The following is a 17,489-nucleotide window of genomic DNA, read 5'->3' on the forward strand; positions in this document are numbered from 1 at the left end:
TGCTGTAGTATTCTGATTTGTTCTTTACGCTGAGATGCTCGATTGGCTCGTTTTGCAATGGATCTCCTGTGGCTAAGAATTTTATGTTTGGATTATTGTTCATGAAATTGCTGATGTGTCCAAGTGAACTAACAGTGTGACAATAAATTTCATCAAAAGCAATGCATTCAAATTGTGAGATGTCGAATTGTTTTGCATTCTGTCTTGTATGCTCTTCTCCATCAAAAATAATGCCGATCAATTGGAACAGAGTGATTGCATTGTAACCACTTGATCTAATATCCAATGCCAAGGTGTTGTATGGACAAACAAACAAAAGCTTGTCTCGACCAATTGCATCAGCGAAATTCTTCACACAGGTTGTTTTACCACCACCGGCAACAGATGAAGTTATCAGTAATGGATCATTGTTCTTTAATCCAATTCTTTTATTAATTTCGGGCGTGCTGAATTCGTTAACAACGCTGAAAACATCTGGTTTTACAATTGGGACAATGAAAGCCATCATCTCTTCATATTCCTTGATGTTCTTTTTGAAGGTCACTTGTTTGTTACAATAGTATTCTGTTGCCTCAAGTTTTTTGAGTCCGCCAATTTTGTTAAAATCGTCCAATGAGTCAGGACAAACTCTCAAGTTTACATTTCCAAGGTAGTAGATGCAGTCAGTTTTAACTCCAAGCACTGTTCCACCAGCATTCACAATTGTGGAATATAATTTCTGCATTTTCACCCTCATTAGGTCGTAGATAAAAATTTGAATTGGTAAAAAGCCGTCCACAAGTTCTGCCTCTGCAACTTGAGTCAAAATGTAAACAACTGGAGTTTTGTAGTAGCCTTCTTTATCAATGTTGTAATATTTAAGCTTCTCTTCCCTACTCAATGCAGCAACTTCTGTTTCGGTCATTTCAATTTCGTTTTCAGATGTATCAAAGGTTGATATTTGGCCACCGTAAAGTTCATAATCTCGGTATGCTTCTGTGTAATCTGTGTAAACCTTGTTTCGATATGATTTGTTTAGCTTTTTGCCTGTGCATCCAATAACTTCATTTACACAAAATTTTCGATCACTCTCAATTAATTCTGAAGAGTATAACTCTCTGATCAACGCATGAATTCTATCTGAAAACGGCACAACTTTGGAAGGCGTACAAACTGCGATAATAGTGATGTCGTTTGCGAGGAGTTTTCTGTAACTACCAAGTGAGTACCCTGTCATCAAGTTGTATTTAGTTGTAATCAGACATGGATACTTGTATTCTTCTCCATGATATTCGACGAAGTACAAACTGTTTGCGTCGATGATCTGTCCTGTATACGGAACAAATTCGTCAAATGTGTTAAATACAGGAATTCCAGCAAACATACCAAGTATATTTGATGTATAGGCTTTGTTAAAATCATACGCATTGCAAGGGACAGCAGTTCTATCTGGTGGAATCATATCAACCATTGCACAGCAAGTAGGGTGACATGAGAACAATGTCATCATGGTTTTCAAGCTTTTGCTGTAGCGTGATAGTGTATTTTTATTCAAGATGGTGTTTTTGATATCGTCTTGGAAGCGAACAAATGTTTTGTAGTAATTGACACTTGGGAATGAGCGTTCTGCTTCGTCCTCAAAGTACCCTGCATTTACTACGCGGAATATCTTTTCGCCCACTTCGATTCTCACGTCTGTAGCAATACCATGTCTGTGCTTGAACATAGGATAATATCCATTGGTGAGCATCTTTTGGACGACTTGGTTCAAATTACCAGTGTAATACACAGTAAAATACCCTTTTTCTTGTTCAGTTTGAATTACAGACAGTTCAGCTATGTCATGAACAAAGAAAGCATCTTTTTCCATGCCAAGCAATGGATAGTGAGGCTTGACTATCAGTTCATCAGCATCTGTAATATCGGTATCAGACGATGAATCTGCCATCCAAGCTTGTAAACATCCAATGTCTCGATTCAAGCGATAACAATGAGTGTTGTGAACCATTATGTATAAGGTTGAAGGTGCGATATTGTGATTCATTTCTTCTGGCTCATAGAAATCGATCAAATCCATGTGTCTGTCAAATGCAACGAGTCGTAATCGGTACTTCTTGAAAAAGTTCATCATTATTTCAAGTGATACACCTTTCAAACGCTCTTTGTCAAACTTTTCAGTTGGATAGAAGGCTTCCCAAATCATTTCGTGAGTGAGATCGTCATATCTGCCTGATTTTGCAAAACCTTCGCGATACACATCAAGCAACAGATCTGGTACACAGTATCCTTGATTCTCCGTATCGATTTTCTCATCTTTGAACAACGAATTCCAATCGATTGCATTCTCAATGAAACGGGTGTAGAGCTTTGGTGCTGATGCAGAGTACATGAACTGCTCGCGTGGATCATAATCTCCAGCATTTGGCATATCACGTTGAAGTAACCACTCAATGATAATCATACCAGACTGGATACAACTGCGTAAGAATGTGACGTCGATTTCATTCTCGTCCAACGCACGCACCATATCATTGGAAGACATTAGACCATTTATGGTTTGTCCTTCAGGGTAGTTGATGCTGACAGGATCAATTTCCAGTTCTTCTGCCAGTCTCTTCTCGAGAATTATTTTGGACAATTTTGTGTCTGATAATCTACGCCACACCAGAGGATCGATACCTTCAAACTCTCTTGTAACAGCACGTTTTTGTTTCTTACCTTTTGGAGTTTTCTTTTGTGGCGCTTTGGCTGGTGCCTTCTTCTTCGGCAATGAGTTTGTTTTTGATCGAGTTGTTGCTCCAGCACCTTCTTCTTCCGAAACGAATTCAAGATTATCGATCAACTTTCCTAATTCACGCTTGTCTGTTACCGCTACAAAATCACGATCTGGAACCCATACTTGATACGTGAGCTCAACCAACTCCTCTCTTGGAGGCTTGATGACTTCAGCCCATGTTAATTTCTTCTTGATTTTGTTGTCAGCTTTTCGCTCAAGTGCGTTTACTATTTTGTGGTAAACTGTCATTTGTCTGCCATCTTTCACAGTATCAATATGGCGTTTAATGGCGTTGCGAGATCTGGATGTAATATGAGTATCATCCAATCTGTTCAATAATTTGAAGGCATTTTTGCGTAGCTTGTTGTACTGATTTTTTGCTGCAGCCATTCTTATAGATACATTATTCAAATATTTTAATTTTTATATCTTTTTAATCTTTTTAATCTTTCGGAGAAAATCTCAAGTATAAGTATAAAATATGGCAGAATTGACTCCACCTCATGCAATTGATCAACTCGTTTCGCTCATCACAACTGCTGATGCTGATCTTCAGGCTTTACCTCGCGACGATCTTGCCAAGCTTCGCTCTAAAATTCGTTTACACGACAGGTGTGCTGCTGCTGTCAAGACCATTTGCAAAGAGTACAACTTGAAGGAACCAGCAGGCCTCACAAAAGCCAAGGCAGAGCCAGCCCAAGTCCGTGTTCCTGCAGTTATTGAAGTGAAACAACCTGCTGTGAAGAAAGCACCTAGTAATGCCAATGTAGCCAAAGCACGCAAGATTGCCAAGGCGGGAGCAATCAAAGTGAAGGCATAATTGATATAAATATTTAAAAATATTGGTATCATATAGTAAAATGCAATCAGAGCAAGAGTTCAACACAATCCTGAACCAAACGGCAACAATTGGAGGTCAACTCATAAAATATACACAAGACACTGACATGGTTGACGGGAAGGTGTCTGACGAAGCAAAGTTACACCTGAGAATGATCATTGGGAAGTACGCGTTGTATGAATCCTTGTTCCATCACAACAGGTACCTACGTTTGAGATCGCAACTGCGAGAACACCTGCCGTCCATCTGGGTGCTTTTACCTGAGTTTGAAAAGGAAGGGGTTGTGACAGGAGATGATGTTCATGATTTGAAACGGATCAAGCTACAGATTCTCACGAGCAAACACCCAGAACATTACTTGATATAAATATATAAAAATATTAAGAAAGTATAGTGATGACAATGGAACACCTTGATTATGTTTTGAGACGTTTTAAAGGCATGCAATCAGATCTGTATGGTATTGAAAAGGAAATAGAGACTCTGACCGAAGAGCTAGAAAATATAATTAAAGAACTCCAAGAAGAAGGGAACAGTCACGATTGCAAACTTTTTGCATACTGTGACGATGAATGTATAATGGACGGAGATATAATGTTGAGGGCTGACGATGTGTGGTGTACAGATGGTGATTCAGATAATTGTGATTCAGATGAATAATCGGTAAAAATAATCTCATATAAAATTGTCTGTGTAGGTTTACATAGCAGTGCAGTAGTAGCTCAGAGGTAGAGCACCAAATTAGACTTGAAGCGCGTGGGTTCGATTCCCACCTCTGCACAGCATCAATAATTTAATGGTAGAATATCCGTTTTCCAAATGGACTATGGCGGTTCGATTCCGTCTTGATGCACTAGCGCCTTCCGCGGTCATGTCTTCACTTTGAACGGTGATGTGGTAGGGACGTTATAGCATGACAGTTGATAGCTGACGAGCTATGGACTGTCAGTGAGAGACATCGGGAGACATACCGAGCTGTACATAGGTTCGATTCCTATCATTTCCATGTTAATATGCAAAAATGATATAAAAATATAAAAATATTGGTATATCATATAGAAATGGAGGAGTTTTACAAGAAAGTTGAAGAGGCATGTGACACGTTCTGTAAACGAGAAGTGTTAAATTCTCTCCTTAATGACAGTGAGACGATCGCAAGGGAATCGTACTTCACACTCACAGTGTCTCGCTCCCATAACTCGTATAAGGTGATGCTGTTTATCAAAAACAAAAATTCATCAAGATGGGAAGACATAGATGAAATCACGGTATGCATCGCGCAGGAAAGTTTGTTAAGTTGCGGGATCATGGATGAAATCTACGAAAATTGTCAGGACATTATGGAAGTCAAACGAGAAAAGTATATCGAATTATTGGCAGACCCAGAATACACACTTCCAATGAAGTGGACGATTGCTAGGTTCAAATTAGCAGAAATTGGAAATCACGAGAGTGGAGCCAGTGTATTGGATTATAACCGTCAAGTTGAGGAGTTACACGCCATTGGGGAAGAATTGGGGTACGCCGTGAAGTACAGAGAGCTGACCCAAGAAGAATTTGATAAATTATACCCCTATGAGAATTACGTTCTGTGTGATGACAAAGATGACGAAGATGTTTATGTTTATTTACGAGCGAAACATGCAAGCGCAATGTGCAAGAAGGACACTGACAAATATGTGTATGAATATTTTACAAGAGCTGAATTGATGGAATCTAGGAAACCTTAGTGTCATTATTACGATATAAAAATATAAAAATATTGGTATATCATATAGAAATGGGACGAATCAAAGAGCTTATGCTTGAAGAAGCAACAAAAGAGAACACATCCCGCTGCGAATTCTGTATAGAATCAATTGCAATCGGTAGACGGTATCACAAAACGTGTTACAAGAAAGCCATGAGAATAATCGATCAGTTGAATCGCTGGAATTTTATGTTCCCAGATTCACCGAAAACGGAAGTATCATTTTGGCTGAACTTGCAGGATATTTTTCCTGACAATTTCTTCAAATTCACAGAAGATGATCATTATGTTTAATTAAACTTAGTAATCTTTACATTTCAAGTACAGTGCATCTATCAGCCAACCGTTTCAATTCCGCCAACACAGTCTCATACTTGACATTCAAATCATTTAATGAGCCTAATTGTATCTTCAAGGTGTTGTCGATATTGTTCACGTCTGCACGCAACTTTCTGACTTCTTTAACAGCATTGGGCTCTTGTTTCACTACAGGGTCTGTCATTATACCTTCTAATGAGAAATTTAAGCAACGTAGGTAATGACAACAGCGTAAGACTGACTGAGAATATTTGACGCACTTGCTCCATTCGCGACATTGAGCACCCATGGACTACTCGAGCCGGTAACGTAGGGAATAATGTATTCTGCAGGGTTGTCCCTGACAAGCATCGGAATACGACTTCCTCCATTATTGGTCACCGCTCCGCTAATGGACACGATTTTGGTCTTGTCGATAGTAATGTTTTGTGTTACACTACTCGAAGTGCTGGAGGCGGTCGTTCCAGTGAAGACAGCCGTTTTGATGCCGGTATTACCAGTTCCAAGTGATGTGAAGCCTGCAACATTCAGCCCAGTAGCCACATTCAATGCAGTTGTTGTAAAGGTCGCCACATTGGTTGAGTTTGCACTGACACCAAGTTGGTTTGTTCCAGCAGAGTACAGACCAGTGTGGTCATTTGTCGTAAAAGTGTAAGCTGGATTTGTTGCGTTTCCGTTTCCGGCAAGAAACTGGATGGTGGCATACACCCGTGCACCAGTCACACTGCCTTGGGCAGCGACATCGAGACCGGTGCGGATACCCAATGCATTGAAAAACGCGCACATTGTACCACCCGCAGAGACACACAGCGCACCTAAATCACTGTAGATGCCAGTGTCAGTGTCACTTGCAAGCGCGATCGCCGGCGTGGAAGCACTGCCATCGGGCACAAGAAGCGCACCAGTAAGAGTACCACCAGCCAAAGGTAAGTAATCAGCATCAGCAACTGCAGTATCAACGTAACCTTTGGTTGCTGCATCATCAGACTCCGATGGAGTGCCTAGTGATCGTATTACGTTTCCACTCATGTCGATTGTCCCAGTGACCGTTGTATCTGGTAAGGTAGCGGAAACGGACGCCGATATTGACTCTGCAGTCACGTCCCCAGTGATATCACCGGTGACATCTCCAATCAAGGCTTTACCTGACGGGATGTAAATGCCATCGATAAATTGTTTTTCACCTCCGATCTCACTAGGCAATCCAGAATTAATAACAGTCCACCGAAATAAAACGGGATCATACACAGCTGTAACATACTGGTCTCCCCTGTTCGGGAAAAAGACTGTAATGCCTCCATCGACTCCGTTCTTTGAAAAGTATGCATTGACGTAAGAATTCGTTCCATACAAGTTTCCTGATTCAACAAAATTCCTCGTGACAACTTTGAGAGTAACTTGATGGCCTGCAACTGGGTTTGTTGGGTAGTGGATATTGATATTAGCGTCATCGTTAACAGGGAAGTCCACGATAATGAGTCTGTCAGAATCTAGGACAGTGTATGAATAATCATCGCCTTCATCTGGTTGTGTGGTTATTCTAGTCACACCTGTAGAGAGACCAGCAACAGCTGTCTGAAGATCGCCAACATCAGTTTCCAAAGCTGCGATATCACTTACCACTGTAGACATACTATTAATAGCTGTCTGAAGATCACTAACATCAGTTCCCAAAGCTGTGATATCATCAGTTATCTCACTAAGATCAGTTGAAGTTACAACAGTCTTTAAATCCCCTTCAAATCCTACTTTAAAAGCATCGTCAGCATCATCGAAAACAATGTATGCATTATTTTCGCTGCCTCTGTTGATCAATAAGCCTGATTGTGTTAGTCCAGACAAACCTGCACCTGTTTCATTTTGATTCAATTCAATAATTTTGTCATTAACCTTAACATCAACACTAGTAACAGTGGCTGTTGTTCCTGTTAATGTGAGGTTTGAAGCTGTGCCGTTGATATTGTTCACTTTACCAGCAAGACGCTCATCGACATATGCTTTTGTGACGTTACTATTTCCATCAGTAAAAAGCGCAGGAATAAAAGTTGGAACTGTTGACATTTATACCTACCTATTAGAATATTTTTAATATGCCTTACATATATACAATGAACAACGCTGCTGATAAATTATTTGGGTTATTCATGAGATCGAATGTGTCTGATGTATTGAAAAAAGTCCATGCCGAGCACATTGGTGAAATCTTTAGTACAATCGAGTCTGTTTTACAAGCTCTTATAAGATCAATGGAGTTTATCGAAGAGCACTTCCCTGCGCTGCAAACTGGAACAAATAAAGTGCAAAGAAAAAGCAAGAAACAAGTGCACATGCAGCTGTTCAATGAAGCACTTCAAAACAATAACGTTGATCTTGAAAGTGTAGGCTTGAGTATTGAATCAGTTGGTCATATCACCGATCAGTTGGTTGCTGCATCCAAAGGAAATCTCAAAATTCAAACTCCGGTTTCCGTGAAGGAAACAGTAATTGACAATACACCATCCGACACTGTGAGTGTTGCTAGTACAGTACCAACATTATCTGAGTCATTGCCGATTGACCTAGGTATTCCACCTGAACTGACTGGCAAGAAAAAAAAAAGAACATTTTCGCGCAAGTAAGTAGTTTCATATGCATGTTAGGTTTATGTTGCTTGGAACTGCATGATATAGTCTAATTTAAGAAAAGGAATATTAACTCCTTATCTTATGATATGAATGAGCACACCACACGACGAAGATGAATTCTGGCGAAGACACCAAGAGTGGTTGCAAAGCCGACAAGGTACAAGCGCTAGAGATGTACTTGATAGAAACCCTCGCCAAAGAGCAACTAGAGTAATCGACCCTGAACCATTGATAGGTGTACCGATCAATGGACTTCCTCCAGCTGCACAAGAAGGTGAGGGTATTAGTAGTAAACTAGCAGAATGGAAAGAACGGCTGGTGGGTAAGAATCCGGTTTCCAACGCTGTCAATCAAATGGTTAATAACCTTCCTGTTGAGTTACATGTAATTACTCCAAAATACGGTAAGTGGAGCGCATGTGGACCTGGATCTAAAACTGGGGAGCGTATCCGAAAATACAAAGAGACTGGTGATACCAAGTACATCTACAAGAATGACCTCGATAAAGCTTGTTTCCAACATGATCTGGCATACGGTGAACATAAAGATGTAGCCGGAAGAATTCTACCAGACAAACAACTCAAAGAAGCAGCTGACAGAATTTCCAAAGACATGTCCGAGCCTGCTGAAATAAGACACGTAGCCAGTTTGGTTTCCAAAGTGTTTGAAAGAAAGATTGCATCAGATTCGAAACAACTCGCGCCCATACCTGCACCCGAACAAACAGATACCACAAGAGGTGAAGGTATACATTTCACTAACTCCTTGGCTAAACCTAGTGAAGAACTACTTAATTTCCTTGAAAATTTAAGCCTTAAGGGAGAAAAGTTCTTGAATTCTAAACTTGGGCGCAAGTTCTTATCCACATACAAAAGTGTGCTTGAAAACGACAAGGATTTTGTGGACGCTATGAAGAAGGCAATACACAAACAGAAACTTGGTAAGGGCATTCACCGTCTGATGCAGAAAATGGATAAATGAATAATGTTAATTAACATGAATCATTCGTTTCTCGGAAATTGGAAGTTACTCATGCCAGATCCCGTATTGCCATCTACTATGAAACAAAAAGGTTGTTTGACAGAACACTTTAAAGGATTTGCCTGCTGTAATTCATACAATTTCATTTCAACAAACTTTTGTCCAATTTCATTTAAGGTGTTCATGAAACGCTCCGCTTTTGCAGTCACTTGCTCGTGTACAGCGGGAGAGTGTTCTTGAATGTAAGCCAAATCACGGGCATACGTTTGTTTGATACTTTCGAATCGATCTCGTAATACATCCCGTTTTGATTTGAGCCCAACAGTATGATTATATTGCTGAGATAACATCCGCCCATTGATGTTGTTTAACAAAGAGTCTGCTCTATCATTAAGTAGCCAGAATTGCCTCTTGATGTAAGTGGCATTCTCATTCACTATTACAGGATCTAGAAATTGAATTAATGTCATTATATACTTGGAATATTTCATTCTGCTGAATCGTCCTTGTCAGGCCACTCTGACTTTTTCAAGTACAACGACTTAGGCCCACCACATTCAGCGCATGCCTGTATTCTGCGCCACTTACCTATCTTATCTTGTTCAAGTTCTTTATCATGTGAATCAGTGGCGCGCTTACATTTGAAGCAGTAACTTGGTGTTCCATTGACGACACTAGTCTTTTTGGCTTGTTGTTTTGGCATACTTGGCTCTATACTTAGGTGACAATTTCATCTTGTTTACAACACATTTGTTTGAATTTTTCGTGATGCTTTTGTAGAGCTCCTCCTGATTTATTGGCTACCTCGTTACGAATATACGCTAGAGCTTTATCGTGCGCTTCTTGAAGAGTCGGTTTCGGTTTTCCACTAGCGGGATCATAGAATTTCTCAACATACGCGCCTGCAATAGCCCAAGCCTTGTCATCCATTAACTTTTCTGTTTGTGCTTTATTCATCTCTTTTTGCTTTTTCGTTTCAATCACTGATTGTGCTATAGCATCAACTTCTTGCGCTAGAACACCCACCAACTGTGGAATTATAGGTAGTGGCAACCATTGAAAAATATTGAAGAATGTGGTCTTAATCGCATTCCCAATATCCATGTTCGCAAATGGTTTGATTGGTTCTCTAGCTTTAGCTAAGTATGCATCACGGATTTTTTGCCCTTTCGGAGTGTACACACAAGTATTCGGGAATCCAATGTTAGCATACGGACATGTGACTTGCTCTGTGGCTAACATTCGTGCTTTATCTGCCATCTCTTTTTCACTTTGTTGAGTCCAACTATCAGCGTAATACTTGTGCGGTGTTTCAAATTCTATGAAAGTTTGCTTCTGAGCTCCACCCCAGTTAAATGGATTAATTTGTCGTGGAGGTGCATTTAAATTTGCGATTTGTTCTGGTGTCAAGTTCGCGTAGTTTGGCTTGACTTTTTTGATTGAAAAATTGAATCCAGCCCCTTCTTTAACAAACACATTTTCCATCATTTTATCATTCTCCTTTAAATCATCTGAAAAGTCATTCAAGATATCAATGAAATCGCGATCTTTCCCAGCTTCATCAACCATGTACATACAGAAATAGCCGCAATACACTGAACGCATGTATTGTATGCGTCGTATGTTGAGCTCCATCTTTTTCTTAGTCTTTTTCATGAATGCAAGGATTTCTTCTGGAGGATCCACACCGAAACTATCGAAATAGAATACATTAGGAAAACGATTATCTACATGTACCCAGTGAGTACCAGCATCCTTGTCGTCTGCCATGTTGATGAAGTAGAATTTCTTCTCGGGAGTTTTTGGCAAGGTGTCTTTGGAGAACGTACCGCCATATCTATCATCATCGGCATATCTGTCGTCGAAATCGAAATTGGTAATTACTTTCATTAATTATAGGCCATATTTTCTACATCTGCTGTTCACATCTACAAGCCATACAACCACCGGATTGAGCGCCATAAACGCCATTACCCGATTGAGCACCGTACAAACCATTACCTGATTGCGCGCCATAAACGCCATTACCCGATTGAGCACCGTACAAACCATTACCTGATTGAGCACCATACAAACCATTACCTGACTGAGCACCGTACAAACCTCTGCCCTGCGTCTGAGCTGCATACAAGCCATGTCCAATCAATGGCACGATGAAACTTCCATCCCCTTTACCTATCTTTTCTTTAATGGCAGTATGCGCACCTTCAGGGAGGAGATCACTCATTGCAAGCTCAAGTAACTCTTCGACTTCTTTTTCGGAGATTTCCAACATTGCCCCACCGAATATTTTCTTGGCTGCTTCACCACCAGCATACGTGATTGCACCAGTAGCCAGTGGTTTTGCAACGGCTTTCAGTCCTTGTAGCAATGTGTTTTTCAAAATAATACCAGTCAATCCGCTCATCAAACTGCCACCTTCCTTCACATCATCTATCAATTTCAGTTGTGCTTTGGATAATTTCAAGTCATATCCCTTCTTCTTGGCTTTACGCATTTCGATCTGTTGAATCTGTTTTTCACTTAATGGTAGTTCATGGACACCTTCAAGAGCTTCTGGATTCAATTTGAGGATAACAGGTTGAAGCTCTTTCCATGCTTGTCGCAATCCTTTCAAGTGTTTTTCAGACAACCCCAGACCATAAACTTTGTGTACCATTTTTAATATAACCTATGATGATAATTTATATTAAGCTTAGTTTGTAGAAGCTGCTGCTTTGGAATTAGACATGTCAAGCTTGAGAAGGGATTCTTTTTCAGTGCATGTCATGTAACGTAAATCCTTTGAAGCTAAATCAGAATCACTGTAAATATTGGTTGCAGCCGCATTTCCAAGCGCGTTCTGTAAATTAGCTCTTAACTGAAGCTGTACTGGCTTGAAAGGATCGTTCTGGAACAGTTTGTTTCGAGATATGTCGTAACAATGAAGCTTGTAATTGCTAATAAATTCAGGATCGTTTATTTGAGAACCTGTGTCTTCGTCATAACCATCTCCACTAAACTCTTCACGAAGCAAGTTGTAATGATCTCTATCACCTGCTATATTGCCGTTAGTGTAGTAGACTGAACCATCGATCAGTATATTTGCATCCGCTACCGGTTTGGTAAAAATATATGGTTCACAGCGATCGCTACCTGTGTCCTGTAGTACTGTCTGGTTCGACCAGCCAAATACCCAGATTTTCATTGGCTTTTGAATAGATGCATTTATCATATAATCTTTACTTTCGCCAGCTGCTGAGTTGTTTGGAATATCGTTGTTGTAAATGGTGGTAAATTCAGGAACAAGATAAGAGCGTTCTATACGGTAACCTTTAGACAACACCTCAGCCTCATAACCCTTGTATGCAGTAGGCCATTCGAACTGTGGTACTCGAATAACTGCGTCTCTAACAGACATTGTGAAAGCTTTCAAATTTGCGGCATGTGCAGCATCAATTGTCAATATCTTGAACTGCTTTTCGATAAGATGCAATTCAATTTCCCAATCAATGTTGATACTGCCGTCGAACTCCAGAGGCTTGAATACAGGGGATACCATTGTAGAGGGCAATGTGAGCTTAAGGTCGATGCCGTGATAGTCTCGAGCCGCTCCGCCGGCACCAATTGTTTCAGTTTTAAAGGGTGTTCCGTGTCCCATCATGAATTTACGAGCCTTATAACCGGCATTGAAGACGAAGTTTTCTTCCAATGTGGCGTCAGTGAGCAATGTATCGGCGGCAATAGTACCGCCACCACCACCAGTCACTGTTATTTCCGCATTCGGTGTGGCGGTAAAGGTGTAATTATTGCTTTGTGGGAGAATACGCTTATATGGATCAACACTTGTGTCCTTCGCATACATAAATGTTGATCCGACAGTTTGAGCAAAATCGTCCGACCAGTTAATAAGGCATTGAATATGGTTGTACAAATTTTGGAAGCGGGTATCAAGAAGAGTGACTTTGTTTGCGCGTACAACCGAGCGGAAGAATGGTGAATAGACACCGGCTGCGAGAGCAACTCTGCAAGTGGACTTGTCGGGGAGTTGGCCGGCTAAAGAAGGTGTGTAAAATGATTGACCGGCAGGAGGAGTGAAGCGTAAAACAACATCTACAAACGAACCTGCTATACTATCCCGATCATTAAATTTCGACCCCCCCTCGTTTTTTCACTTTTTCGCCCTCCCTGGGACCTGTGTTGCTTTCCGTCTCGCCCGCGGAATGTTCATTCATGGTACAGTGTACCAGACACATTTTAGAAGTGAAGCAGCGGGCTGGGAGTTAAGATTCGAAGCGAGAACAGACAAAAATGAAAACTCAAAAAAACAGAAAAAGAGCGGCTTTTTTGCCCAATTTTCACAAAGCATTACATGGCACACAAACAACGTGTCGCAGCGCCTTCGCTCCACTTCAGTACTTGGTATAACCACCATTGGCATCTATCACAGCTTGAATGCGGCGCGGCATCGATGAAATGAGATCGCGGCAGACCTCTGGCGTGAGCACTTCTTCGTAGACCGCTTGGAAGCGTTCCCACAACGCGGCCTTGCTCTTGATCTCCCTCTCCTGGTAGATCTTGTTCTTGACCATGTTCCACGCATTTTCGATGGGGTTGAGGTCGGGAGAGTTCGCAGGCCAGTCCAGGACGGTGATCTGATTGGTTTCGAACCACTTCGCCACATCTTTTCTTTTGTGACAAGGGGCATTGTCATGCATGAAAATCATCTCGTTTTTGTTGTTCCACACGCGAATGCTTGCTAGCAACTCGCTCTCCAAAACTGAGAGGTAGGTGTCGCCGTTCATGACGTCGCCGACCTCGCAGAAAAGCGAAATTCCGAAACGAGAGATGGCGCCCCAAACATTGATATGGCCACCGCCGAACTTGACCGTGCCCTGCACGCATCGATCGGTCAACGTTTCGCCAACCAGACGCCATACACGACCACCGTTGTTGTTCCTGTAGAGATAGAGAGCAGTCTCGTCGGAGAAGACGACCCTCAGCCAGTCATCGACGGTCCAATGCTGATGAGCGAGTGCAAAGGCCAAGCGTCGCTCTTTGTGTGTCTCTTTCAAGAGGGCTTTTTTGACCTTCGCTCCGTTGACAAGTCCTGCACCATGCAGCACCCTTCTTATCGTGCATGGAGAGACACGAACTTTGGACAATGTGCGCATAGTGGCGGCCACTTCGGGTGCGGTGTCGGACTCATCGAGGAGGATCTGTGCTACAATGTTGTTGCGGTGAAATGACTTGAGCTTGCTGGGGCGACCGGGGCGGGGGCTGTCGCTCGTCGTCGCCCTTCCCGAGAAACGTTGGGTGATGCTGATCACTGTAGAACGTGGGAGGTGAAGCTGGGTGGCGATCTTGTTGTAGGAGAGGCCAGCATTTCGCAACGCGAGCACTTGACCGCGGACGACCTCCCTGGGCATCTTGTCCAGCACGGGCAGCGGTCTTTTTGGTGAAGTTGGACGCAGCCATACCGGGGGCTGTCTGGGAGCCACGCGGGACGTGGACTGACTGCGTGTGCGAGTCATGCGCACAAAAAGACTGAACCCAAACCAAAATTTGGGCGGGAAAAGTGAATTTTTTGAGTTTCCTTATATTTTTTATTTTGCTCGCTGCTGCTCTGATATGACTCACAACCCCCGCTCCCGGTGTTCATCAGACGTTCGGTACACCGTACCATGAATGAACATTCCGCGGGCGAGACGGAAAGCAACACAGGTCCCAGGGAGGGCGAAAAAGTGAAAAAAAGAGGGGGGGTCGAAATTTAATGATCGGGATAGTATGTGTCCAGTAATCGCGGAGAGTGCTGGTGCTAAAACGAATACCTTGATCGAATTGATTGTTATCAATGGTTTTCAAGGTTTTGTACTGATATGACGCGAGAGGGATAGGAACAGCATTCTCAGGCAACAAGTTACCTAATACGCTGCGTGCAATCAAATGGTCGACGTTCATTTATATAATTATACTTGACAAAATTTAATTATATGACATTAGCCAACAACGTACTTCACATTCCCTCCACGTTTTGCCTTCGGTTTCGCTCCACTACCAGACTGCACGCTTTTTGCTTCTGGAGGGGTTGATGTTGGAGTTTTTGTTAGTGGCGCCAATGCAGGTGCTGATCTTCGATATGCCTCAAGAATCTGTTGGCGTTTAGCTTCTCGATCAGCACCGGTAGTTGGCGCTGATACTGTCGCTGTTGGAGTTGAGGATGGCTTCACTTCCTTAACAGTGCCGCTTGAAGCCTCCTTTTGAGCATTCACAACGTCAAGAATCTTCGCAGCACCTGCTTCACCAAGTGATTTGAGCTTTTCGGTACCAAACTTTACTGTAGCATCCTTTGCTGATTGAACCAATTCTGGGTTGTTCTTTACAATCTCTGCTGCTTTACTACCGGTATTTTTAGCAGCCTTGAAAAATGCGGCACCCAAGGCTTTCATACCATCTTTCCAGCCTGCACCATGGCGTGTGCCATACTTACGAAGCACTGTGTTGTCACGTACCCCTGTAAATGAACCTCTGCCTGCTTTCATGTAGCCATATCCCTCAATGTAAACTTTTCTACGTCCGGCATAATTTGATCTACCTAGGTGTGATCCTGATCTTACGTGTCTCATTCGCTATATCAATAGAGACGAAAATATTCAAGGCAATGATAAAGTCAGTTCTACAGTCATATTCGTGTCTTCAATATCCAGAGGTCGATTTGCTTGATCTACAAACCATACACTGATTTCCTCTATTGTTGAATTGTTCACCGACACCCAATTTGGGTATGTTGCCGACTCTGTAATCACCTTACCGGCGGCAACTGTGGGTGTATGCGAGTACACTGCTTGTGCATGGGGTAATTCTATGTTATTTACGATATCTGTGTTGACGATTACAGTCTGTACTCGATCAAATTGAGGCACGTTTTGTCCGTTATATGAACCTGCAGTGTATGTCGCTGCAGTGTATCCAATGAAAGTCGCAAAGTTAGTCGCGGGAACAACCACTGAATATCCAGTGTCGATTACCAGAGAAACACGGTTTTGAGTTGGATTGGCATAGAAGTTAATTGGGTACACTTCACTACCATCTACAGTTGTGAAGTGTGAGTTGGCTTTCATCACATTGTGAAGAGCAGCATTCATTGTTGAAACCTCATACAACCCCGTCTCAAGTGTAACAGGATAGGTCGTTGCGCTATGAATGTACGAGAATGTGTTATTTCCATATGATGCTTTCACATTCGGATAAGCAAAAGGAAGAGCGAACTTACGGAGACAAACTTCAGCGTTATACAACATGATTGGTTTGGATAATTTGATGGTAAGTTTGTTGACCTCAGACTTGTCGGCAATGTTCTTGGCTTGTGTTAAGATAACAGGTTTCTTGGGCATTATACAATTAACTAACATATTTCTCTAGTATATGTCGTGATTCCTTCGGTGTTAATGCTTTTGCCTTACGTAAATATTCAACCATCTCGGCTATTTGATTCTTCACTTCAATGCTGTCGTTCCCTGCATCTGTCTCAGCCATCAACAGTTTCAGCTTCTCTTTCAGCTCCGTTTTTGACTGTACAATGATATTCGTACCTGCACCTTCAATTATTTTTTGTTTTGTAGATTTCGAAAGATCGTGCTTCGTTTTTGCGACCAGCTTTGCGTAATATGTGCGTTCTCCATCTGTGAGATCCAATTTATTAGTATTGATTTTCTGCTTAGTAAACAGTTTCTTGAAGTTGTCTGAAATGTTTGCGTTCGGGAAACCATCGAGCTTTCGACCGTCTGCTTTGGAAATCGATAATACATTCTTCTTCAACTTCTTTTTGTCAATAAAACAGTCACCAAAGGGAATGGATTCACGCACAGGGCGTTTGTAAACACCTTGACCCGAAGTAGATGGTTGCTTTCCTTTGCGTATTGTATTTAATTCTGTTTCCAAGTTTCGTATTTTATTTTCCCGTTCGTCCACACTTTCCTTAACAAATAACCAATCAGTATATCTTTTTATCATATTATCGTATGCGTTGTTTTGTCCACGGTATATTAGTTTGTCGACTTGTTTTTTGATTCTGTCGTTTTTTTGCAACAACTCTGTTTTCAATGCGGCAACTGCTTCATTATTATTTTCATTCTTAGCATTTTCCAACTTGTTCAATATCTCATCGCGCTCTGACCTTTCATTAAAGATGTCTCGTGATAAATTATTGTACTTGTCTTTCCATGCAGGTGGAACTTGTTC

General features: G+C 41.7%; 5 protein-coding genes and 2 non-coding genes across 7 annotated transcripts; 3 read left to right on the plus strand and 4 right to left on the minus strand.

Annotated features, from left to right (window-relative positions):
- Positions 1-3,236: 3,236 nt before the first annotated feature.
- On the plus strand, positions 3,237-3,575 carry CAOG_07302 (hypothetical protein; the record flags this gene model as incomplete). Its single annotated transcript, XM_004343111.1, has 1 exon — positions 3,237-3,575. One exon carries the CDS (start codon positions 3,237-3,239, stop codon positions 3,573-3,575), a length of 339 nt encoding a protein of 112 aa, XP_004343161.1.
- Positions 3,576-4,307: 732 nt separating this feature from the next.
- Positions 4,308-4,376, plus strand: CAOG_09816. Its single transcript has one exon. It is a non-coding gene; the product is annotated as a tRNA-Ser (tRNA).
- Positions 4,377-4,378: 2 nt separating this feature from the next.
- Positions 4,379-4,449, plus strand: CAOG_09821. The gene has a single exon. It is a non-coding gene; the product is annotated as a tRNA-Gly (tRNA).
- A 1,197-nt stretch (positions 4,450-5,646) lies between these two features.
- CAOG_07303 (hypothetical protein) lies at positions 5,647-7,523 on the minus strand (the record flags this gene model as incomplete). The annotated part of the gene is made up of 4 exons (XM_004343112.1): positions 5,647-5,678; positions 5,925-6,541; positions 7,285-7,307; positions 7,509-7,523. The coding sequence occupies 4 exons, from the start codon at positions 7,521-7,523 to the stop codon at positions 5,647-5,649; spliced, it is 687 nt and encodes a 228-aa protein (XP_004343162.1).
- Positions 7,524-11,178: 3,655 nt separating this feature from the next.
- On the minus strand, positions 11,179-11,928 carry CAOG_07304 (hypothetical protein; the record flags this gene model as incomplete). Its single annotated transcript, XM_004343113.1, has 3 exons — positions 11,179-11,270; positions 11,325-11,390; positions 11,445-11,928. The coding sequence occupies 3 exons, from the start codon at positions 11,926-11,928 to the stop codon at positions 11,179-11,181; spliced, it is 642 nt and encodes a 213-aa protein (XP_004343163.1).
- Positions 11,929-13,660: 1,732 nt separating this feature from the next.
- On the minus strand, positions 13,661-14,677 carry CAOG_09073 (hypothetical protein; the record flags this gene model as incomplete). The annotated part of the gene is made up of 3 exons (XM_011272504.1): positions 13,661-13,937; positions 13,995-14,272; positions 14,405-14,677. The coding sequence occupies 3 exons, from the start codon at positions 14,675-14,677 to the stop codon at positions 13,661-13,663; spliced, it is 828 nt and encodes a 275-aa protein (XP_011270806.1).
- Positions 14,678-15,839: 1,162 nt separating this feature from the next.
- Positions 15,840-16,642, minus strand: CAOG_07305 (hypothetical protein; the record flags this gene model as incomplete). The annotated part of the gene is made up of 3 exons (XM_004343114.1): positions 15,840-15,877; positions 16,060-16,206; positions 16,522-16,642. 3 exons carry the CDS (start codon positions 16,640-16,642, stop codon positions 15,840-15,842), a joined length of 306 nt encoding a protein of 101 aa, XP_004343164.1.
- Between the last annotated feature and the right edge of the window lie 847 nt (positions 16,643-17,489).

This window comes from Capsaspora owczarzaki (assembly GCF_000151315.2).
Source record: "Capsaspora owczarzaki ATCC 30864 unplaced genomic scaffold supercont2.15, whole genome shotgun sequence".
Lineage (NCBI taxonomy): Eukaryota > Filasterea > Ministeriida > Capsasporidae > Capsaspora > Capsaspora owczarzaki.